This window comes from Parasteatoda tepidariorum, chromosome 2 (assembly GCF_982258835.1).
Source record: "Parasteatoda tepidariorum strain Cologne lab strain chromosome 2, Ptep-v5.0, whole genome shotgun sequence".
In the NCBI taxonomy this organism is placed as follows: Eukaryota; Metazoa; Arthropoda; class Arachnida; order Araneae; family Theridiidae; genus Parasteatoda; species Parasteatoda tepidariorum.
Window position 1 is genome coordinate 13,671,885 of NC_141756.1, and position 27,343 is coordinate 13,699,227.

The 27,343-nt window shown below is 26.9% G+C and overlaps 1 protein-coding gene across 2 annotated transcripts in view; it reads right to left on the reverse strand.

The window, feature by feature from the left end:
* Positions 1-19,453, reverse strand: part of LOC107445627 (uncharacterized) — a 626,385-nt gene extending 606,932 nt beyond the window's left edge. For both annotated transcript variants that reach the window (XM_071177173.2, XM_071177172.2), the window contains exon 1: positions 18,825-19,453. In XM_071177173.2, coding sequence (XP_071033274.2) covers positions 18,825-19,163 — 339 coding nt within the window. In that variant the 5' untranslated portion in view covers positions 19,164-19,453. The remainder of the gene's footprint in view (positions 1-18,824) is intronic.
* Positions 19,454-27,343: the final 7,890 nt, after the last annotated feature.

Here is a 27,343-nt window from a genome sequence, read left to right on the forward strand (position 1 = left end):
TATTGAATTTATCTGACATTGTGAAAGAAGAAATTAAAAATTACTGTACGTGCAGTAAATGTTTTTTTTTTATCAAATAGTGATATAAGTCAGCAGAAAGCACTGATGTCATCTTTAAAATGTTTAAAAAATTAAATGGTCTATATTTAAATTTAAAACAATGACTGATGCTTAACTAATCAGAAAATTCCATTTCATTTTTATCTCATCCAGCTCGAACGGTTCGCCGTAGATTGTTTTAGTGTCGACAGTGACTTTCCTTGTGCGTCAAGTTATCTGTATGCTAAATTTCATCGTTTTGGACGAATGACTTAGAAGTCTATAAAGGACAAACATATAGGCAGGCGTTCATTTTTATATATAGTATACTCTCGATACCTTAAATTTGAAGAGACGCTAAAAAAATTCGAGATAGCGAGTTCTCGAGATAACAAATTCAGAACTATATATATATATATATATATATATATATATATATATATATATATATATATATATATATATATATATATATATATATATATATATATATATATATATATATATATTTTTTAATTTTTAAAGTAAGACAAGAACAATTATGCATTAAATATAAAATAATTGGCTTACAATGAACCTGCATTGTGATATTTCCGAGAAAATTCATTTTCTATTTCGAAAAAAATTCGACATCAAGGTTTCAAGGTTTTGAGAAGAAACTCTTTGACATAGGAATTCATAATAACATTAAGTGGATATACAGTGCCAAGGGGAAATAATTTTTTTTTGTCAAAACAAGGTTCTTCGAGACATTAATGTTCGATATATCGAGAGTATACTATATGTAGATACAGACATTCTCAACATTCAATATATAAAAAACTTAAATCGAGGTTTCAAGCAAAATAAAGCCCTTTTCTAATGGGAATCGGCATTATAACATTAGCTAATCACTATTTAACATTATATATTGATAATGAGTTAAATTATTTTTATTTTTCTAATTCTGTTTTTTCCAAGTTTAGTTTTCATATAAGTACAGGTGAATAATTTTCAAATACACACATACAACATTGTTACATTGTTACGAGTAGCTTATTAAAAACATGTGCTTACATAAAATTATGCTAATTTTATATCATATTATTAAAATGATAGTTGCTTTGTTTAAGAATTATCAATTTAAAAAGGGAAAAAAAAGGTGAAAGATAAACCGTCACGGGGGTTGGGGAGAAAACCGGTAGGTAGAGGAAGCTCCCAATGCTCTTAAAAAAGCACGATTTTAAAAAGTATTTTCTCTATTTAATAAAACAAGTAATGTGATTTACATTTAAATTTATTTTATCTTCTATTCTCATTTAATTTAAGCAAACTGCTTTTTGCTTCGATATAAAAGAATAATTAAAACTTCAAACAGCTCAAAAAAGCGCAAAATAGGCTTTAAAATATAAATTTTGATAAAAGAGAAAAATAAACAAAACTCCAATAAGCTGCCTTTTATCCATACCGATTTCAAACTAAAACGGAAAAAAAAATTTCTTATTTTACTACCATGAATAGAATCAGGAAGAATAAAAAAAAATTATACGAAAAGTTCTTCTTTCCGAAATCTTTTCAACTTTAATCAAGGCGAAAGAAAGACGAAAAACATAATTCTGTTCCAGTTTTCAAATTGAATGATAAAATAGAAATCGTCTAAGAAACGGAGAAATAGAGAAAAAAAAGAAACTGAGGGTGTATGCTTTTAAAATTAAAACGGGGAAAACACAATCAACGAAAGAAATGCAAAATAAGATTTAAACGCAAAATGAAGTTAGTTGTGATGTGAAAAGATTCAAAACAAAGCAATCGAACTGAGTTTTGAAACAAATAATTCATTTATTGTTAGTAACAAAATAAACTCTAAGATATGTTAATTTAGATATCAAATTTATAAAAGAAAACACCTTGTTAGACATAAATATTTATTTATAAACAATCAAGTAATAGCAAACTTATTTATAGAGGGCTATTTTTTAGAAGAAAAATTTATTGAAAATGGGATTAAAACAAATCAAGTTTGCATATCAGAAAATAAAGCATTTTAACGTTAAAAATGAATTCCAATTAGAGTTTAAATATTTTAATTTATATGTCTATATACTTAGAAAAGAGAGTTTGTCTGTTTGCTAATAACGCAACAACGCGAGTACTGATTTGGATCGTGTTTTGTTTTTCTTCAGCAGTTCGTAAATTTTAAAGAGTGGTTTGTAAACAGTCACTTTTTCTCAGACGTTGAGTAGTTTAGGCACAGTTTAGAAGATACGTTTTATGGATGAAAACCATTGTTATAGATAAAAACTTGTACTGTCATAGAAACAGTATTTTTACAAACAAATAGAAGAGATAGAACAAATAGAAATAGAATAGGATTTTTAAAAAAATCGAAGCAAACAAATCCTCTGGAAAAAATTAAATATCCTTAAAGCTGACTAAACTCACAGCTTAAGTGCCAAAGTAAAGTGTGCTTGAACAAATATATGCAGACTAAGATAAGTTATAATTACCGAGATTTCTGATGTTCCCATAGAGCCCAAAATAAGGTAAATTTTATGATATTTTGACCATACCTTTTTTCACTCCGAATGCAGAGATATCTATACATTTTTGAAGATTGTCATAGCTGATAAAGTATAGTGGGCAAAATGAAAAACTGAATACCTTAAATAATAATCGGTTTTTTTAGCATTTCCAGTTCTAATCTAAACCATGCTAATTATATTCAGTGGACGATATTTAAAGTTAATATTAATAATTCAGTATTTTGAGAGTCAAGTTTCCTAAACCATCGAAAAAAAGACATTTTTGTGTCTGATTTCATAACTTAAACATCGTCTGCCTTAAATAATTGTTATATTTCAGGTAAGGTATTCGAACCATTAAAATAGAGACCAAGTACGTAAAAATAGGATCATTAAAACAATAGTTATTCTGGTCACTTTTATCAATCTCTCCTTCTTTCTCCTTATGAAGCCAGAGCACACGAATCCCAATGAGGTGTCCAGGCTCGAATCCCAGCGATGGCTTGTCGATACGAATTCTGCATCCGGCTCGCATATACCACAGCGCTTATGTAAGATATCCTCACAGGAGAACAGATCATGGATTAGACTACCCTTACGCGCAAGCTAACCGTGAGAGGTTCTCGTGGTCTTCCTCTCCATGTAACGCAAACACTGGTTAGTTCCCTAAAAAACTCCTCCCCGAAGGCATATTTCTCTCAATACTTGAACTAGGAGTTTCCTTGTCTTCTGGATTGGGTTCAAAATTACAAGACTTGGAAGTTGAAGATCGGTAGCCTTGAACTCCAAACTTTGACGGTTGTTCAATGACTGTTATAAATTAAAATAAAAATGTCTCCTGGAAAGAAGTCCTTAAAACTCTTTAGGAAAAAAAAGTTACTCTTGAATTATAGGAATTACTGACAATTTTGGGAAAAATGGACATGAAATGAATGAGGTCAGTTAAAGCTAACTTCCTTTACAAGTGTTACTAAATGAAACGTAGGTCCTGAAACTCTTCAAATCATAAAATCTCCGTTTTAAATACTAACTATGATGCAAAATATCTTATAAAATTACGTTGAAGTACAATTTAACTAACAATTTAGAGTGGTGTTGGCTAATTAATTTATGCTCGTTAACCATATCTAATTTATTTTATTTTCTAGCCCATTCATTTGTCGAAAACTTTGAAATTAACATTTCCAGTTTCTATGATATAAGCTTTAAAATGAATAGAAATAATTTAGTTACTTTTATCGAAATATTTTCAGTATTAAAATTTGTTCGAATTAACCTATATGGAGATTTATGGATATGTCTACAAATATATTTTTTAAAAAATTACCATTTAACTTTTTAATTAATTTAAGTCACTTATCGATAGTAACTAAAATTTATACAAACTCTTTTAGAAAGAAAAAAAAATTCTTCTCAGAAACATAATTAGTTTTGATGTATAAATAAATACATTAATAAATGAACAATTAGATCACGGAAACAGCATCTATCGTACTCGTAATGAATAATTTAAATTTAATAGCTATATTTCATTTTAATTTCGAAAAATGCTATTGAGTAATTATTTTTCAATATTTTCTCATTTAAATTCCACTAATTAAATGCATTACGTAACTAAAAATAAATTAAATATGTTTAAAACATTGTACTTTAACAGTAAATAAATTTATTATTTGCTGTTAAAATACAATATTTTGATAGAAAGTAAGCAACAAAAATTTTTATCTGAATTCTTTTGTATTTTTATTCCAATTTGTTAGATAGTTAAGGTAAATAAAGAGAAATAAAAAAACAGAACAGTTGAGTAACTTTTTATCAAATCAACGGAGTTTCATGCATTAATAAACTTTAATAATACAAAAGTTTAGATTTCTCTGAAACTATACGAACAATTTCGTTAAAATTCTTGTTTTTGTAAGTTGAAATTGCAGTTTAAAAAATGATGTAAAAATTTGAAATTGGATATTTCTTAACCTGTTTTACGTAATGCTTGTTTTTTAGTATTTTCTCTTAAGAGAAACATGAAAAAATAGGCAAAATATTTTTAGTTTTTTTTTCTTCTTTTTTCTTCTTCGTAATAAAAACTTTTGTGCCTGAGAAAACGTTAATATTTTTTACATTTCAAACTTAATGCTAAAAAATAATTTTTATTATAAGGCATGTAGTTATTTTTTATCTTAAATTCCTTGAAAATTTTATTGGTTTTGATATTTGAAAAATAATTATTACTTGCAAACGGGGACATTTTTTTAGTATTTTAAGTTTCGATTGTTGTTGATTCAACATTTCTGATGATTATTTATTCAAGCATAAAGAAATATTTAATAAACATTGTGAGTGTGCACAGATTCAAAAGAAACCAATAGTTTGTGACAAAGAAACAAAAGTTGATTCAGAAAAATTAATATTTCAAAACAATTTCAGTTTTTGAACACAGAAAAAAATACTATATAAACTTTCTGCGCTATACTAGATGAATTTATAATTTTCTATTTCAAGTCTTTGAATAGCATTTTTTAAACTAGAATTATCGAGTTGAAAAGATATATTTATTTAAATTTATTTTTGCACAACATATACTTAATTTTAAATTCACTGTTATTGCTTTAGATTTAATATTTAAAGAAGAATGCAATGAAAATGTGAATAAATATTTAATAAACATTGACAAAACAAATATATTAAAATATAAGGAACACGAAGATTTATTAATTTTAAACCAATTTAGAGAGAGATTTATCAACATTTTTGAATTAAGATCCACAGAAAGAAATACATTTTTGTTCAGTACATTAAATTCTATATTAAAAATTAAAGAAGAAATATAAACATTTTTAGTTCCGCCAGTTAATATTTTCGATAAATTATAAATCAGAATCAAATTGATTTATAAGTGCAACTTTTACGAATCTAAATACTTATTTCTCGATTCGTAAAAAATTTAATAATATTTGTCATTTAAACATACTTCATAATGTTAAAAATTAAATGACTAAAATAGAAAAAAAAACTAAATGAATAGCATTGTTGAAGTTATAAAACAATTTCTATTTAAGAATGATAATAAAAAGTAACATACTTCTCACAAAAAATTTTTTTTATAGAAATTGAAAAAAGATTTATAAATTATAAAGTAATATTTTTGTTTATTATAGGGTACTAAGTTATAGTATGGAATAAAATATTCCTTTTAACGTACTTAAACACTAATTACAACATTGTAAATGTTTATAGTTTCTAAAAATATTGAATATACGATATCAATATTTAAAAAAGGATAAATATTTTGTGATTTAATATTTTAATGCCAGACAACAAATTTATCCATTTACATTTTACACTATCAGAACCAGCAAGCAGCTTTAAACAATTAAATTAAATACCAAAACTAGGAAATAGCTTTGACCATCTATACTTAACACTATTTATATTAAGCCCTATTCAAATGAGGATATATCTTTAGCCATTTTAATATATCACCAACTAAACTATGAAACATCAGTTACAAATTAAATAACTACCGGTTTTATCCATTTAAATTTAATAGCAATTAAACTAAAACATCTTTAAAGATTTAAATATTAGCTAAATTTAGGAAACATTTTAAATACTTTAAATTGCACGCCAACTAAACCAGAAAATGACGTGAAGCATTTAAAAGTATCACAAGTTAAGCCAGAAAACGGCTGTAACCATTTAAATTTAACTATTAAACAAAAACATTTTTTACTGATTTAAATTTAACAACAGCAACTAAATTAGGAACATTTTCAAACATTTAAAGTAATTGCCAACTAAACCAAGAAACAGCTTTAACTATTTAAATTTAACGCCAACTAAACCAGAAAATTGTTTAAAACATTTTACTAAACACTCACTAAATCAGTAAAACAACTTTAAGTATTTAAATTTAACTTCAACTAAACCAGGGAATAGTTTAAAATATTTATATTAAACACCAAACCAGAAAAAATCATCGACTGTTAAAATTTTACACCTTCTAAATTTTACTTTGGTTATTCAGATATCTATCATCGCTGAGTTTAAAAAGTAAGATCAGAAATTCCTCTAGTAAAGTCACAAGTTATAAGTCAATAAATTATTATCTTATGATAAACTTAACTTCAGATAATTTATTTACAAAGGTATTTTTGGGAATAAACAAAGTGAAGTGAACACGACAAATATCTCAAATGATAACACTTCACTCTCAGAGTTAATGTTTACTCTTAGAGTTCTTATCTAAAAACGTTTTATGAGAATAAAGAAACATTGTTAATACTTGTTTCAGATCATTAAATAAAAAGATTCTTTACATGACGAGCGTAATACATTATTCTACATTTGTAAAGGTAATAGTTTTTCTTTTAACGTTTTGAAATTTTTTATTCATGGACATTGTAATCAAACTAAGAGATGTAAGGGTAATAAAAATAAATAGAAGGGTTTAAAAGAGTCTTAAAATATTAGACTGTTTTTTTTTAATTGTCGAAAGAATTTTTTGTTTTAATATTTATTGAGTTAACCAATAAAGACTTAAATAGAAAATTTTCAGAATATACGCTTTTAAATTTACGCTTATTTTGATTTTATTCTTTGATAAAAATTAATAATAAACTAAAATAAAATTTTGAAAAAAATATCCTATTCATTTATTTAAATTTTATTTAGAGCTATTATTTCTGTTACTGTGGTGAGAGATTATTTTATTTTGAAATAAATTTCATTTTTAAATAATATCTGCTATTAACATAGATTTGAAAACTGTATTAAAACGCTTTTCCCCATAATTAAAATAATACTAAAAACCTTACCTTAACAAAATAAATGTCTCTTACTAACCTCCATGGGAAAATAAGAGGCATAATTTCAGGTAAAATTGTCCACAAAATCATTTAGTACAATCATAAGGAATTATTCTCAAAGTTTTTAACAGTATTGTGAAAATTAATGTTTTCCCCTTAGAGTTCTTATCTTAAAAACGTTTTATGAAAATAAGATTATGCTAGCTTTATTTTCAGTAACATAGCTCCTATTTTAACATATAATACTACCCAGCTTCATATAGGTGGGTACCAGGTTGTCTGGGTAGTATAAGTGACATTGAGCGCAAAGCAGTCCACATTGCTACAATAATGCAGACGCAAAATTGAGGTGCCTTAACCTCTCTTGCTTCTCTGGTATCTTGTTTTACTCATATATTTGCCGATTTCCAAGTTAACAGCTTTTGTTCAGCATTATCCTACATACTGCATGGAAAATATCCTGCCCTGATTTACCTTTTAATGTCACCTTCATTTTGTTTGCTGTCTTTCTTGTTTTGCCCCCCCCCCTCTCCAATTTTGTTTTTATTTAAGTTGGAAACTTGTTTATTTATTTATTATTATTATTATAATTCACGTCTGTTGAAACTTAAAAATGTGAGCCTTGATTTCGAGTGATCAAAACGCGTCTACTTTTTAATTCTGAATAATTTTGACGCAAATAAAGCTTTTTTTCTCGAGTATATCTTTCTGCTGCAGTTTCTTGTAATTATTCATTTCAAAGAATAAGGTTCTGAAGAATTTTGTTTTAATTATGATTATTATTTTCCGCTGGAGGCTTGATAAGTTATAGCTATTCCTTAATTTTAGTATTGATTAATAATGAAAGCAGGAGAAAGATATATAAACTTTTTTATAATGCTTTTTTATTTTTTTTCATTATCTAACCCTTTTCTTCTTCAACACTCTCACACACACAAAAATATATATATATATATATATATATATATATATATATATATATATATATATATATATATATATATATATATATATATATATATATATATATATATATATATATATATATATATATATATATATATATATATATATATATGAACACTCTGCAATTTCTCTGTGCCTACAGAGAAATTCTATGAAATATTTGTTCCAAATGCAATTTCCAAGTATCAATAAATTCAATAATTCAATTAGAATTTCCTTTTGAAAAGAATACAGTTAACATATAAAGCTAGACTAAAATGCATAAGCATCCAATTCTTGTAAACATATTTATTTCTTAATCCACAGCAGTTGCGTACTGCAAAGAAAATAATCCTGTTTAATAAAATTCTACCTACTTAATAAAATCATGGAAAATAATCCTACTGCATCCTATTTAAATCAGGAGAGCATGGTGGCCAGGAAACCGGTCCACCTCTCCCAATCCATTGTATGAACTACACGACCTAGCGGCGAACGTAGACGCATGGTTTGCTATGTAAATCTGAATCCTTGTGTTGTCCTCTACCTCCCTTTAAAGTTAGTCCAATAATCCTGGGACACCCTGTTTTGTATATTATGACAAATCATAGATAAATTCGTCAAATGTTTGCCTTTTAGTAGCAATATTATAAATCCGTTAAAGAAAGTTTTAATTTTTAAACGGAGCACCGTCGCATCTCAGATATTTTTTTAACGCATGTTATTTTTATTTTATACGAAACTAAATTTTCTCCCAGCTAACGAACTATCGACAGCATTGATTTATTCTTAAAATATGTTCTTTTATTCTCTTTATTTGGTTCCTTTTCGATGCATCTTTAAAGTCAATTTTGAATTGGAGAATTTTCTTCCAGCGAAATCCTCGAGAAATGCCGTAAAGTCTAAAAGAATTTCTTCGGAAACGCTGTCTTTAAGAGGAACTATTGGTAAGAAAGGAAGAATAAACCAAAGGTACTTTTTTTGCGGGAAAATATTCCCAATACCTCATGCAAATAATAGAACTAGATACCGTTTAACATGTGGGTTGAAAATGTCGTATATCACAGTTGAAATATTTTTATTTACTTTTGCAAAAATACTTTTTATCTCGAATCTCAGTAAAAACCATGATATTAAATAGAATAAATTTAATTTATTAAAGAAATGCTTTAAATTGTTGTTTTTTAAAATCTGTTTTTTTAATATTTTATTCATATAAGCATATTTTTTCAAGTTCTTATACATGAAAGGTTTAAAATTGATTTTTTAACAATCATTTTTTTTTTAAATATTTCGTTTATATAAGCATGTATTTTACACTTTTTAAGCACGAAAGGTTTTAAATTGGTTTTTTTAACAATCATTTTTCTTAAATATTTCGTTTACATACGCATATTTTTTACACTTGAAATATGGTGTTGATAATTTTAAAAACTTATTACTTTTTGTACTTTGGCATAATATCGATGAAAGGTAACTATTTTTTTTTATCTCTCCTGTTGAATTTGTAAAAATATTATTTACTTTTTTTAGAAAATTAGTGCATAGATAGAATTTTTAATAAAAAAAAGATATTCAATTCGAAATAATCAGTCGACATGACATAATAAAATACCAAAATATAAACATGTAAAAAAAATTTTCAGTAAGTGAATAAAATTGGTGATAGTAGAAGTTTAAGTTGTAGCTTTTTTTAATTATTAATGAGTATTAATTGAAGCAGTAAAATTTAATAATCACAGAAGCTCTATGAATCTAGATCGATGCAAACACATTGAGTTTAAATAATTAAACATAAATAAATATTCAAAAAATGTTTTAACAGCCTATAAACTCTTAATGAATTACTTTTAAAATATATTTTTCGAATAAAAAAAGCTGAAAGAAAAACTTGCTGATATAATTAACTACAAGTGGCGGAAAAAAAACGTTTAAATTCTAACAATTACATTAAATAAGCAGTTTTCACCGCGAGCCATTTTTCTCAAGAAATTTTTTTTTTATTTTATTTTCTCACAAAAAAAGCATAAAATAATGATAAATAATTCAAAAGAGTAAGAGAAAAACTTAAAGCGCTTTTTATGAAAGAAAAACTATTTATATCAGGTTCTTAATATTTAATACTATATACATCTAAGTCAGAATATAAATTATGCTATATCATAGGAAGAACAGTATTTTACTACGAAGCAATTTTTTTTTAAAGTTGTGTTTAATAAAATTTCAAGAAATTTTTAATGAGACAAACGTAATTTTTTAAAAGACAAAAGTGATTTAATTCATTGGATAACAAAATGTAAAATATTAAACTAAACAATATCCTGAGCGTTTAAATATATTTTGAGTTATTTACTTACTTTTAGAGAAAACAAAAAGATGGATTTTAAGTGTATATTTTAATTTTAAATACGTTAATGCATATTTCTAGCCAGCAAAATTCGTAAAGAATAATAAATTAATATTTATTTTTCACTCAGACTTAATCACCCAGACACTTCAGTCAGACTTCGTCTCTTTTATGATTTAGATTTTATTTATAAATACCGTAAAACTCTTTAAAAGGAAATGCACCAAAAATATTTAAAAAAAACTGAAAAGATTATTTTTTATTCAAAATTTTTTAATACCAAAATTGTAAACATGTTATTTTTTTAATAAAATAAGTTATAATGCAAGGAAAAAATTAAAATAATTCAGTTTTAAAATTGTCAAAAGAAATTTGCTATTTTTCTAAATCGTGAACCTTTTCCATGCAAAATTAATATGGTATTTTTTATATAAATATAGTGCTATGGTGAATGAAATTTTTAAACATATCCCTGATAAAATGTACAATTATGAGTTTGACAATTTATTTAATAATAGAAGAAAAATGTAACAGTTGCAACTAATTCCACGTAGCAACAGTTTTTCGTGTAATAGTAACTTGATGCGAAATACCGTTCTTTAGGAGAAGTTATTATTTTTTTCTTGACATAATTCAACAATATTTAAGAAGTGTTTCTGGTTTTGATAATAGATTTGAATTTGATGGTTATAGTTTGATGTTCTTGTACTTTTAATATATGATACGATAAATAAATAATTAGCAAAAAATGCAAGCTCAAACATTTTTTAAAAAATTTATACTTAGATTAACAACCAACTTATAAATTTTTAGAAAAACCAGCAATAAATTTTGTGGAAATATTATACAGCTTTGAAATTGTTTCTTTTTTAAAGCGTTTGTGTTTCTTTGTTAATGAATAAAAATTTAAAGAGGGATTTAAGACGGAAGTGACAAAACTTTATCCGACCGTAAAATATTTTTTTTATTCTTAAAAATTTGTTTTTATATTTTTATTAAATAAAAATACATAATTTTATTTAAAAAATACTTTTCTTCTTTAATTTTCATCAACTTTTTTATTTAAGATTTAAAGACGAGTATAAAGATTAATTTCAGTTGAAGCATTATCTAGCTGCTAAATATAATTTATTTCGTTTTTGAAAAGCTCGATTTTTGTCCTTAAATAAAAATAAATAAATTTTTTAAGAACAAAATTTTTTTTTCGTTTTTTAATTTTTATCACCTTTTTTATTTAAAGTTTACTGATGAATCTAAGGACAAAATTATATGGAATACTAATAAGAAATTTTTATGTTGTATTGAAACTAAAGGACGCTAACAGATTCAGTAATTGAAGCAAACAGAGTAATAATTCGCGTCTGGTTCAAAATGGCGTTATTCATCGTTTAGATTTATTCCGCTGATGAAGATTTATTCAGTGGAAGGTTTACGCAATGGTTGATGAATGTGAATGCGGTATAAAAGTTTATTAAATAAGCTTTTAAAGTTTATTATACCGTTCTCGTGAATGGAGTCATGCAAATTGTGCCAAATTAATTACTCGCTTTGTTTGATAGAACTTTTTTGGCGGATTATTAAATGAAATATAATTTTAAGTAAGCTCTTCTTTTGTGCGTAAGAAATATTTGTTTCATTTGATCGTATTTCAACAAAACAACGACATGATTATTAAGGACTTATTTGTAACAAATATGTCTATTCAAAATTAAAAAAAGAGGCTTTGGCGTGTTTCATTAAACGTTCTATTGCTCTTAAAACATAACCAATGTAAACATCACTAATTAATTTTTGCTCTCAATAAGGCAGCACAATTTCGTACTCAATTGTGTTTGAAAATGTTATAGAATGAAGACATTTCTTAATAATTAGATAATATTTATAAATTATACAAAACAAATAAAAATTAAATTTATTTTTTAATTTTTTTTTAATACTTACTGTAACCAACAAACATAATAAATAAAAATGTTAAATTGTTTAATGCTAATAAAATTTAACAAAAGTTTAAGTTGTTTTTAACAACTATTAGTTCAAAACATTTAAAATTGTTTTCAATAACTATTTAGCATCAATAATTATGAACTCAATATAAAACTGCTTCTGAATTATTGCTGTAAAATGCTCATAAAAATTTTCCTTATTCAAACATTTTTATGAAAAATGTATTGAAATATAAGAATTTTTCTTCATATAAAATATAAAATATGTGTTACGCATTTTTAAAATTTCTTTTATCTAATTGTATCTTCTTCTATCGGCATGACAGCCCTTTGTTGGCCTTAAAACTTCCTCTATTCTACTATTTCCTATGCGATTGCTCTCTAGTTAGCGATTCTTAGGATTTTGAAATCCTCTTCCACACAGTCAAACCATCTGATTGTAGTTTCGATCTCTAACTCTAGTTCCCATTGGTTTGTAATTGAAAATCTTAAAAGTCAAGGAAGAAGGGTCCATTCGACAGATGTGACCCGCAAGCTTTAAGCTACTCATTTCAGTGTATTTGTTGATATCAGCTTCCTTTAATAGCCTATATAGTTCAAATTATGTCATTGTCATGCATTAATATACCTTGTTTGTTAATTCAGATTGTATTACATTTATGTAGAATTAAACATTGAATACTCTTATACAACAAATAATTTATAGACTTTATACTTTATAAATAATTTGAATTATTTTGGTAAGCATATTTAACAGTCGGTAACCGTCCAAATAGAAAGAAACTAATTTAAGTTATACATTATTTGGGAAGAATATTGTTCAATGTAAAAAAGTTTTTCGTTATTTCTTAAGAGATAATTTTTTTTTCTAATTGTTTTGATATAAAACGGTTTACAAATTGACTCATAACATAAATTCTGATAATCGAAACTATTACCTTTTAGAAAAATAGGAAATCTAAAATTTCAGCTTTAAAAAGAGAAATATTCAAAATATTTCTTGAAAATAACTTTTAGAATGTGGGTTATTTCTTAAAGAAAAATTATTAGACCTTGAAGTAAGAAAAAAGTAGTAGGTAATTAATATTTAAATAAGTACAAAACGATTTTTTGATGCCCTAATAATCCCTCAGTTATTCATTGGGCTCGTGAAGAGGCTTTTGAAAAACACTCTCTTAAATCTATTGTCTCAACATCAAGAATTAAATTCAGGGACATCAAGAAAAAATTAAATTTTAACAAAATGATTTTATTAAAAATTTGGAACTTAATTTTAAAGCTTATATATAATAATAAGAAATTAAAGCATTTTTTTTATAATAAATAAGTTGTAAGTCTAACATCTTAATTGTGCGCAGTTTACCTTTTGAATAGAAGTCAAATTTCCAATTTACGACTTTGTTTATTTACTTATAATTAACAGAAAATAAAGTTTTTTTTTTTAAAAAAAAATGGATACTTAAGTAATTAATTTTTATTATTTCACAGGAAGTACATGTATGCACATTTTTGTTGTTGCTGAAAGAGCTGATATTCTGAAATGTGTAAAATTTATTCTTCGATAAAATTGGACTTTATAGATTTTTACAATAAAAGTATAAAAGAAAAGAAAAAACCTCATTTATCTATTTTTCCTTCTTTTGTTTTTATATTTCACCAAATTAATTACAACGTCATGAACTATGCAAATACAATTTATACATTTATATTAATCTTTAGTAATCTACACGATTACTTCCTTTTATTATTTTTTTTGTTAGCGTTCTTACTTTCTCTCTACTTTTGGGTTATTGGTCTAGATTTTATAATACAGTGTTTCTATAATTATACTGTGTAATACAGTGTTTCTATATTATATTTTTGCTGCGTAACTGGATTAAAATACCGATTTTAACTTTTAAGCGTAAAGGACCAATTAATAATTCTGCTGCTTACAAATTTTAAATGAACTTGGAAGACATTTAATAAAAATGAATTACATTAATAAAAATAAATAACACGGAAAATTATAGAAACGACATATTGAATATACTGGAATATATTGTAAAGAGAATCATTGGTACTCGAACTTTATATTTTATTTTAAAGCCATCGTTGAACAGCTGACCCAATTTTGAGTTTTGAAAGAAATCCTGAAGACAAGGGAACTCCTGGATCAAGTATTGGGGGAAACTTGTCTTTGTGGAGGGCTTTTTGATGGAATTAATTCGCATTTGCGTTACACGGTGATGAAAAACACGAAAATCTCTCATGGTTAGTCTGACGGTAAAGGGACTCTAAAACATGCGAGGGGGCACTAAATTACCACTGAGGATATTTAAACGTTAGTAGTGGGGTCGGTGCGAGCCAGATGCGGAACTCGTTTCGCTGGAATTCGAACTCGGGACACGAGGTGAGCGCTTTATTCCCTGTAGTCACTTCCGCTCTGTTACTCTGTCCACGGAAATCATTGTATAATTTTAAGATTTTTAAATAAATGCCACGTAGGTGGGAGGGACTTTGGCGGGTATATAAGAAATAATTTGTATACATACGTGAGACTTAACATTTACTGATTCCGAAAGTTATGAAATGCAAACAATGTTCAAAATTGCTTTATTAAGGAAAAAACACAGTATATATTAGCATTAAAATCTGCAGACTATTTGTTTTACTAAGTATGGTATGTATACGATGTTTAAAGTTATCTTTTCAGAAGAAAAAAAATTCAATAAAAATCGGTATTAAAATCTACAGATTCACTGTTATACCGCGTGTTAACAGTAAACATATTAAAGAAATTGCTTTAAGAAAAAACAATGAAAGAAAAGAGTTAATCCATGTTCTATAACTGGTTTAATGCAAACATTGTTTAACATTGTTTTTTTAAAGGGGAAAAGAAGATTTATTTATTTATTTTCTCAGAAAACGTAAGCGAGCACTTCCACTGGCATCCAAAGTAATGATCAGTCTTAAAAAAACATCTTACAAAATACATTTGTTTGGGAAAACGTCGCTTAATACCCAAGACCCTTTCAGGTAAGTGCTCAAAGTAAAATACCCAATTATTTTGTACATTTCGCTCTCCCGAAAATTCTCAACAGCGAATCAAAACTGGGTCCCTCTGCCGGACGCATCGGGTACGAACCAGCGCCTTCTGTCCTGAGAGGTCAATTGCGCTGACAAGTCCCATATGAATAATCCGAATACCCCGTTAAAGAGGGAGATACAAAAACCTTCTCAGACATTCTAAAGAGATTACCATTCGATACAGTAATCTGTACTTTTATCAAAATACTTATTTCAATTTACTTCATAAACAATTCAAGACCAAAAGAAAGAAATATTATACAGCGTTTTACGTCTTCTATTCTTCAAATTACTTACCTACAATATTTTATTTACAGTTTTGTATGTAACATGTCTTATTTATTCAAACACGCAAAAGTCACCGTCCGTGTATAAACAAATATCGATTTTCCCAAATTGAATCGCGCCGTAAAACCATCAAAGAAATGTTATTTCATTTCATGGGAGAATCAATACTTTTCGTCTAATTTAATGTGGACAATATACTTAGTCTTACTAGAAATACATGAATCAAAACATTCTTGACAGCACTGATAAAGTAATAAGATATTAAAGATATTTCCGGTAAAAAAATTATCCTGGTAATAAAACGAAAATATACGGTATTTTAATCATTCAATTGGTCATTTTTCCATTTATGCTATATTGATTTACAGGGAATTCCGGTTTTCAAAATTATAGCTCTAATTACCATACATTTAATAGAAAGAACAAAACAGGAAAGGAAATTTTACCGAATAAATGATCTTATGCTCTAAGCTATTATAATATTACCAAGTTTTACCACATTTACCAAACTGTAATTCATATAATAAAACAATCTTATATTGCTAATTTTATCAAAATCATTACCAAAGTGCCTCTGAAAAATTTCTGAACTTTTTAATGCTCTCATAGAGCTAAAGACATGGTAAATTTTGCCATATTCTGGTAGTTTTGACCATATTTTTTTCTCCGTGTATATGCATTGAAGAATTAAAAATTTATTTTTAACGAAGATTTGATTAGAGAAGAATATAAAAATGCATCCTTTCGAAATAAAATATTGAACGTTATAAGATAAAATAACAATTTCTATTCATTGTTTCATTTTTTTTAAACAGAATAATTGTATGGTTTCTCGTATTTATTTTATTGAAGCAGTTTAATAGATAAGAAAGTGTTTTTTTAAGGGAATCGAGATATTTGAGAGGTCTTGAAATTTTGAATAGATTCTAGAATAGAAAATTCTTGATAGATTTTGATATTTAATTTCATATTATTTAAAAGAAATAATGCTATTATTTGTTTCATAATATCTGATTTAAAATATATTTTTTATTTGATTACAATGTAGGGTAGTATTAAGTTTCATTTTTCGCTAACTGAATTTCAAGGAATGCTGAAACTTCCCTATTACTTTATTTATCTAATAATTCTTTTCCTGTTTTTCCAAATTTATAAAGATGCATCTTGAAAACCAAAGATAATTCAAAGAAATATTGAATATTCATACTTGAAATATCTTATTTAACTTTGATTTCAGGAAATTGAGAAAAAAATGTATGGGTAAAATATAAATGCTTAATTTTAGAATTTATTTAGTCTTTTTTTTTTTTTCAAAAAAAAAATTCTTAATGGTCAAAAATTTTTCAAATTACAAGAAATAGAAGTCTGAAGATTTTTGTTCAAATTAACTTTTGCAATGAATTTTAATTGTAATGAATTGAATGCATTTTGTAATTTTAAAATACAATATTTTGCCTGCATAATAGTTTAATTCAAAACTAAGTATACCATTAGAGTTTAATGAAATTTTTTTTAAAAAAAAACTCTTAATTTTAAGTTTGTTGCTCGGAAAATTTATTTACTTTCTACGTGAACAGCATTTTTGTATACTTATTGAATGGTACAATGTCCAAAAAATTAAACTGCAAGCATTTATTTTTTATTTTTAAAACGTTGTGTTAAGGAAATCAGTAATATTGTTTTTATATTTGAAACAATGCTTTACCTAAATAAAATACTGAAGAAAATTGGGTTTATTCAGTAAGTTTCGGAAAGTCTGCACTTCTTATGTATTATGTATTTCTCACTATTCTTATCATTAAATGAAAATATAAAAAAAATGGGAGTCGGAAATTAATATTCTAAAGTTTTAAAAGTAAAAACGCATTTAAAATCTGACAGATCTTAGTACTGGAAGGCCGATGTAATGAACAACAAAACAGGTTTCATTGTGGGAGGAAACAGAGAGGGGTTAAAAGATGATTATTCGAAACACTTTCCAAGTTTCTAATTAAACTTGCTCTGATATTTATTAAACCTTCACCTTTCTCTACTCTAATTAGATAGATCTCGATAGCATGTTGTTTTCTCTTTGCATAATTACTGATTCACCTATTGTGCAAGTCTTTTTTTTTTGTGTTCATTTTTGATAAGAACTCTAAAAATACAAAAATAAATGAAAAAATGCGACTAACACTAAATATTTAATATTTAAGCTTAACACTAATAAATATGTATTAAAACTAAAAGAAACGCTAATAAATATTTAATAACTGTTTCAACAAAAAAGTAGTGAATAATATTCATATAAATGTTTACTACTACCCTAGATTCCTACGGACAAGAAAATGTGAATTTCTTACTATACATATTTAACTGTTAGTTATTTTCGAACAAAGCTTGTAGTAGATGCAAACAAATACTTGGTCAAAACTAAACCAAAACATACCAGCGATTAAACTACTTTTTTGAACCTAAAGAATGAAACATCGTTTTTTTTTTAGAAAAAAGAAACCTAATTAACAGACAGTAAACAAATAGTTATATAAATTTTATTCTAGTAAGAGTCTTGGTACTTCCACCTAAACTTTTTTTCGGATTAAAACTCTTTTTAATTTAAGGCACATATAATTTTCTTTTCATGTTCAAAAAATACTGCATTCCTTAACTTTTTTAACTAAATGAACCGTTTCAAAATAGTCTTAAATCTTTTTCAACCAATTAATCCTCAACTACCTTAAACTTTACTTTCATACCGTTGTGAACGAAGAAAATCTTTTTTTTTTTTTTAAAATTTCCAAAAATGAAATTGAAAAAATTTATAATAAGCAAGAATTAGAGGGCACTAAAATCATTCCAAACGAACGCAAAAAATGAGAACAAAAAAAAAAAGTTATCAAGAACTTACCTCTAAATCCTGATAGGTCAAAAAACTCAAAATCAAAAATCCATCAATAATATCTTCTTCAGCCAGAGCACTATTTTTTCCGTTCATAATTGGTAATCCACTTTTGAGATCTTCTTCCTCTTTATCATCGGCCGGCCGATGACTTCGAATACTCCCACTAATTTTACGAGCACATCTTCCCCCCGTCACCCCCTGATCATCCTCTCCCTCCGTACTTTCCTCATTGCTGCAATTCACAGAGCTCAGACGATTTCGAACTTTCTTAAGGGGTCTAGAAGGTTTGGAAGACCCCTTTGTACCACCTTGCTCCCTCACCCTTAGCCGCCTTCCTTCACTCATTTTGAATTTTTATCCTAAATTATGAAAAAAGGGGGACGGATGTCAGGGGGGTATGTGACATCCGAAACACAAGCACATTTTATTATTTATATCCAAAAGGTATTCCAGTTCGATCCTTGCACCACAAACACAGCACACTATTATTTTCTATTTAATTTTCACACTCAATAATCCATGGTTTGAAACAGAAGAGGAGCAACTTTTTGGGATAGTTGTTGTAATATCCTTTTATAACACGCGGTGAATACTTTTCCTCCTATTGCCAATTGATGCTAACGGTGGGAGAGAATGGTTACTCGGAGACGGAACAGAACGTTTGGAGGGTTTACTTGGCGTTATCTTGGCGAAAGGAGATGGCTCTTATTTCGCCAATGTATGCAGTGAAGTTAGTTTCGGGGGTGAGGAGAGGGGCTTGTACCGGTATATGGCGATGATTTCTCTCGTTTCTAAAATCTCGTCGATACTGGTTTTCGTGTTTCAAGAAAAGAGTGCTGCTCACCTAGAGTGAAATGGGATATTATGATAGAGAAGTTTTTGATTTTTCACGTTTTACTCTTTTTTTTTTTTCGTTCGCCGTAAGGAGTTTTTTTTTTTTCGGTCGGGAAATGGATTTATTTTGTTTTATGATTTTTTTTTCAATACTTGCAATTTTTCAAAAATTAGTTTCATATCTGAAAAAAACTAGAAGTGATATTTTCATTAAAAATAATAAAAATGCATTTCTGAAATATTTTGGAGCAATAAGGGTGTCTATAGTTTTCTTTACGTCCGGGGAAAATTGGTTTGCCTTATGCCATACTTCTTTATTCTTATGATTTGTGATTTTTTTTTGTTTTTTAAAAAGACATGTTATTGAATTAATGTTGTAATTTAAAGATATTTTAAAAGAAACCAGAGCGTTAGACAGATTCTAGTTGTTGTTTTTTTCATATTTTCAAGAAAATTGTTTTGTTTCAAAGCATTTTATTCATTCATTTGCTGAAAAATTTATTTCTTATCATGGTAATATCTTGTTAATATCTTTACAATGGCAATCTCTTGATAGAGGTAATATCTTTAAAATTGTAATATCTTTATTTTAATTTTAATAAAAACAAAATTTATTGTCCATTTCAATATATTTAAAAAAAATTACGTAAGCATAGTTGCGCGGCAGGCAAATAAATCCAAAACCTGAGAAGATCCCAAACAAATTTAAAAGAAATGATTGGGATAATTATGCAAGAACCATTTAATAGTTCAGAAAATATAAGAGAGTTAAGAAGAGAGTATAATATTTTATTTAGTAATATATGAAATATAATTAAAATATGAAATTATTATATTAATTTTTATATTTTGAGTGTCGAGTATAGATTGTTAAATTTTTAAGATGCTTACGCAATTCAATAGTAATAGACAGCATAACACTTTTTTTAACGAATGTAATAATAAATTCAAAAAATAGTTTAGTGAAAAACGAGCTTATGGGCCTATGTGATATAACTGCCTCAGGGAGATGATAAAAACGGAGATTTGATCAAAAAATTAAAGGAGATGATAATTTCACGAAAGAGGTCAAAATAACAGCATTGAGCTGCGATGGCTCTGGGGATAGAGCGTTCGCCTTCCAATGAGATGAACCGGGTTCGAATCCCAGCGATGGCTGGTCGAGTCGAATTCGCGTCCGGCTTGCACCGACCACAGTGCTGACGTGAAATATCCTCAGTGGTTGACGGATCATGCGTTAGAGTCCCTTTGCCATCAGGCTAACCGTAGGAGGATTTCGTGGTCTTCCTACCCATGCAACGCAAATGAGGGTTAGTTCCATCAAAAAGTACTCCACAGTGGTAAATTTTTCCCAATACTTGATCCAGGAGTTCCCTTGTTTTCTGGATTGGGTTCAAAATTACAAGGCTACGGATTTGAACATTAGTAGTCGTAAACCCAAAAATTGGGTTGGCTGTTCAACGACGGCTATATAAAAAAAAAAATAATAATAATAACAACACTACGAGCCTCGCAGTGCAAGGTCATTTCCCCAAAGCAAGTCAGTGATTTGTTGAAGTCTCTAAACTGCTAATTCAGAAGATAGATGTTATAATCAATGTATTTCATCAGTAATTATTCATAATCGCCTGTTACCATTAATTTTAACCAAGTCAGTCTGTTAGAAATTCGTTTCGAGAAGTTGCACAGAATAGCTCTGAATTAATCATGTTTACTGTTTATAATTAGAAATTACTTATGAAATTTGTTCAATATAGATTTCAACTCATTTAGCTATAAATTTCGGATGTGTATTTGAATGGTAATTTCCTCCGTAAAGTGCCAGACAAAATCAATTGTTTGTTTACTTTGAATGCAGAGGCCCGCACTTTCTATATGTTGTTCTTTTGTTCTGCGAATACTTTATGCCAAAAGGTTTTGAATCTTTTTTTTTATTCTTATAAAGTTTTTATCTTTTAAAGTACTTAACTTAAAAAAAAACAAACATATTTACTTCAGGCAAATGCATGGCGGGCAATGGCACAACTTAACGAAATATCAGGTAGTGGTATTTGACCTTAAAAAAACATCAGTTTAGGGTAAAACGGGCAATGACACTTCCATCTCTTAATTAATACTATTATTAAAAGTTATCAGCAGCTATTATTATAATTATCCACCCCCATGCATTGATATTTTCATAATTTTTTTTCTAGCGATATTAAAATTTATAATCTCAAAATTTAAAAGTTTATTTTTTATCAGTATATATTGTGATATATAGAAAATAAAACAATAACAAATTGAACTTTTAAAGCTATTATTTTTAACTAAAACATAAGTAAAAACCCGTTTGTTTATTTTATTGTAAAAATTATTATAGCATGCTTGTTATTTTAAAATAATTGCTTATATATTTTGTTTATATATTCATAATAGTATGTTCATATATTTTTTTTATTCCATCTTCGTTATTTTTATCCAATTTCTTCATTTCATTATTCTTTTCATTAAAAAGTTAAAAGGATTTTATCAAACCTCTTACTCTTTTTAGGGAAATGAACTCACAGACTTATTATTTTAAAATTTTTGGTAAATTGAATAATCTCTTTTTGGGATTTGGGATCAAACCTAAGCTTTTACCATTTTCCTGCGACATATATATATAGGCAGTAAGAGTTTTGTAACGTTCTATAAAGAATAAAAATGTCTTAAGGTCTAAAAATTTTCGAAAATAGCAAGCATCAGTGTCTTCTACGATGGTCATTGATGTCCGCAATGTATTCGAAAATGGATGTCATCATCCGCAACTTTTTGAAATTAAAAACTGTTGCCAACGTAAGCTTAACATTTAAGAGTAATATTTTTAGATTATGAACTTTGTAATAAGAAATGTGCACGCACATTTGAACATCTCGCAGCGTATTTACCTGTTCATTACGAATAACTTATTAAAAATATGAAACCAATTCAATGACATTTATCAAACAATTTGATTTTTTAAATTCCAAAACAATAGCTGAAATATATAAACTTTAACGTTATGTAAGTATCATCTAACAGTCACCTAAATAAATCAGCTGCTTGAAATATTTTGAAAACAGTTTTGATAAACCCGTAATTTTCCTAAAACATGTTAGCAGTCATAATCTTCTATGAAATATGCTGTCAAAGATATTCAATTTCTTGTTTTAAAATTCAAAGTACTACCCCGAGAAAAGAATTCTAGTTTTCCCTGATGTTTGGGAAAGACATTTTTGAGAAAAAAAAGCTGTAATTCTGGTAATAAATTCAAAATATGTTCGGCTTAAACCATTTAGATTGTAACGATTTACTTAAAACTCTGGTTTCAAAAATTATAGTTCTTATTACCACACAGTTAGTAAAATACAAAAATGTAAAGTAAATGCAGCCAAATGAATGGTTTTAATTTATAGCTCTATGATAGCTTAAGAAAGTTATCAAATTTTAGTACATTTACCAAAATTTATCTCACACAATAAAACTATATTTTGATATTAAATTTTCCAAAATCATTACCAAATCGACTCGGTAAAAATTACCGTACATTTTGGTGTTCCCATAGAGCCAGAAACACAGTGCATTTTACCATATTTTGGTAATTCTGATAATACTTTTTACCCAGTGTAGTGGGCCCCACCCCGTGCTGGCTGACGTTCCTCAACCCTCGAAGATTTCTATGCACTCTCATATAGTTAGCTTTCCAAAACATGCTTTTGTCTGTCTGTACTGTTTTTAGATCAGGGTTTTGCATTTATTTTAATATAAACTGCACCTTAAAAACTATTTATTCAATCCAATTTACTCTTAAATTTACCAAATGAATTGCTTAAACTTGGTAAAATTAACAATAAAGTGTGGTTTTCTTTAATAAATTAAGTAAATACGGTAATTTTATAATGAAGCCTTAGATTATGACAGAACACTGAATTAAATAAAAACACGTAATAAAGTAACACAGTAAATAAAATGAATAAAACAGGGCTTTTATTCAGTAAAATGTATTTTTCAGTTTTGCTTTTTTTACTAAATGTGTGGTAATTAAGATGTATGATTTTGAAAGTCATAATATACAGTACGTTACCATATGAATGGAAAAATTATCAAATGAACGGTTTGAATAACATATATTTTGGTTTTATTAATTAGAATTATGTTTTCTTATATTTTACCAGAAATGTCATTACCATACAGTACTGTAATTTTACCAGAATTGTTTTCTTCATGTAATTAAATAACTAAATATTTGGAAATGAAAATAATTTTTTGAGAAATATCCTAACTTTAAATCTAACAGATGAACTCATCTTTTATTTCAATTTATGATGACAACTTTGTTCATATTTTTCCAAGACCCCAACTAGTATTTACTTTGTTTCATCCTGCTGTCATTTAAGCAGGAAAAATAGAATATTGCGAGAACAAAACGTGCTATTTAACCAAACAGAAAGCTTATCAATACGTGATGTGGCATTTATTAAATGTATCTTCCTTAAATTGTCGCATTACGTGTTGAGGCAAAAATGGAGCATTAATATCGCTTATTTATAAAATTGAAATATTTTTTTATTTCTGTCGCAATTCTTAAATAAATGTAGAATAATTGTTTGTTGTAAAGCGATATCAAGATTAAGTATAGCATTTTGAAACAATGTTTTTTTAAGGATGAAATGAAATATTAAATAATAGAATGTTATGAAAAAAATGCCTAAGCCGAAGCCTTTTATCTACACCGTACCAAATTCTGGATAAATTACGGAAAAAGTTACTGACATTCAGGGTGTCGGTACTTTTTACCGTAAAATCTAGTTTTATCGGAACATATTACAGAGCAAAAAAAAATCTGATATACAGTAAGTTTTTGAGTAATAATTACTGTAAAAACACTAATTCACTCTAATTGAATAAATATTTCTGTAAAAATCACAGCATAATATTTTTAAGTTTTTACCGTAAAATAGATTTTACAAATGGTGCTCTCTAAGTGCCGGTACTTTTTATCGTAATTTGATAAGGAATTTTTTACAGTCTAGCAAGAAAGTACCCAAATTTTTCACTCTCTTCTCAAGCTGATTATATTCACGCATTCTTTTTGTTATGAAATAACGTGCAAAAAAACATTTTGGTTATTTCAAATTGGTTGCAGTTATTGAAAAGATAAACTTGGGCACAGTAGTTGTAAAAAATCACAAAAATTTCGCCAATTGCGCTATTAATAATATAGATAGAACATCACGTGTAAGAAATATTAAAAGTAATATTTCTAGTGTTTAAATGCAGTTAATACATTAATCTTATAAAATGCGTTTATAAAATGCCTAATTATGCAGGAGCTTTTGAATTTATAGCTAAAAACAACCGATTTTTTATTTAAATGTGTAATTAAACCTTCTAAATTTGAACGTTCAAGACTCTAATATGAAGTTTCCGAATGAAAAGAAAAGTCATAAATTAAAGTAACATTTTATTGCTAACAATGCTCTTGGTGTGCGAAATGAATTAAACATGACGACTTATTCAAAATAATGTTTTTGTGCATAATTTAAAATTTAATTGCTTTGAAATAGAATTAAAAACTTTCTATATTGTTTCTATTAATTCTAAACGTGAAATTCTAACTCTAACCGATAAATCGCAAAAGTTTAAATTAAACCCACGGATCAAGAAGAAATAATATAAATAATATTACCAATTAAACTAACTTAGGTAATGTTTGAAAGTCTTAACCGTAACGCCAACAAGAAGAAAAAGATAAAACTCATTAAGAAAGTCACGTGTTTTGGGAGCAAAACAGTTGTTTCTTTGTAATTTTATTAAATCTAGAAATTGTTTCAAATAAAGCCAAGCGTTAGCATGTGTTGATTTTTATTAAAACTAACTTTAGAAATGAAGATTACTTAAATTAATAGCGTTTATAAGCTGTTACTAATTTAAATATCATTTGAAATTGAGCATTTTTCATCAATGATCGAAACGCAAGTGATTTATAGCAATAAATCCGCTGACATTCTAGCGAAAATGTTTGTTGTTTGGTTTAAGTTGTATCCCAGAGAATTTTATCGAAAACTTTATTTACAAGCAGAGAAAAAAATTCTGGTTAAATTACCGTATTTCATGATAATGACAATTCTGTTAAAACATAATTCTGGTTTAAAAAATATATAAGATAGTTAAACCATTCATTTGTCAATTTTTCCGTTCATATTGTAGTGGTTTACCAAAAATTGTATTTTTCGAAACGATAGTGCTTATTACCACACATTTAGTAAAAAACATAAAGCTGAAAAGTAAATTTAACCGAATAAATGATCTTATACTCTAAGATATTATAAAATTACCAAATTTTACCACATTTACCGAACTGTAATATACATAATAAAACAATATGTCGTTAGTAATTTTACCAAATTTATTTTCAAAGAGCTTCGGTAAAAATTGTGGAGCTTCTTTTAATGTTCTCTTAGAAGCAGAAATACATTATTTTTATCATATTCTGGTAGTTTTGACCTTATTCTGGTAATTTTTGTAGTTTGATATGGTTTAACTTGCAAAACTGAAAAGTAAAATGAACCAAATAAATGGTTTTCATGCCTTGCTCTAAAGTATCATGAGGAAAACTACTAAACTTTAAAACCACATTTTATTGTTAATTGTACTAAAATCATTACAAAGCGCTTCGGTATTAATTATCGATCTTTTATGAGTTTCCATAGAGTCAGAAACTTGGTAACTTTTAGCATATTCTGGTAGTTTTGACGATTGTGATTTTTGTTCTGTGCACCGTATAAGATTTCGAGGAATGTTGAACCATAATATAGTTCAAATTTTTGGAAACTTATTATTGTGCAGAATTTAACTACATTATAGTACAAATTAAATCTCTTCTAATTAGATTATTATACTACTGTTTAAATTAAAACAAGACACAATTCTATTTAACACCTTTTCAAAACTGTAGCAAATTTATGGTTCAGTGCATTGATATTATGTTTTAACAGTGAAATTATTTTCTAAGAATATACTAATAGCTGAATAAATATTAATTATATTAAGTGATTAGTACTCAGTGGTTATTATTTTTTCACTAGTGAACTGACTCCCCCCCCCCCAAGATTGTAATCCAATCTTATATGGTTTGGTTTACAAACCATGCTCCCTTTGCTTGCTACTACGCTAAATCCATTTGAAATGTAATCTGGCGTAAAATTTTAAAAATTTAAATCAATTATTAAAACCTTTAAAAGTAATTCCTTCTTAAAAAAATTAAAATTTTCAATTGCAAATAAGTTATTGAAAAAAAATTTTAATTGAAATAAATGACATGCAGTAAAATCATTTGAAGAAACAAAACTATAATTATGCTTTTAAATGCAATTGCTGCGTAAGATTAACAACTTTATCAGAAACACAATTATAAGTTTCAAAACTTAGAGCTGTCACTGAAGGCTGTCAATTGACCTTACTATTAAGAAGTCAAAATGCTTATATAAATGACTCGCGCATGAAACACTAGTGAAACAATTATTACGCTCTTAAAAAACAGAACAGCAAGACTAATACTTTTTCAATGAATAATGATATTAATGAATTAAACTATTATTATTGAAGCAACATAAGTACAATTAAAACATAATATAACACACTTTGTTTGTTGATATGAGCTATTCACTTTTAAATTTTCTATTCTTCCC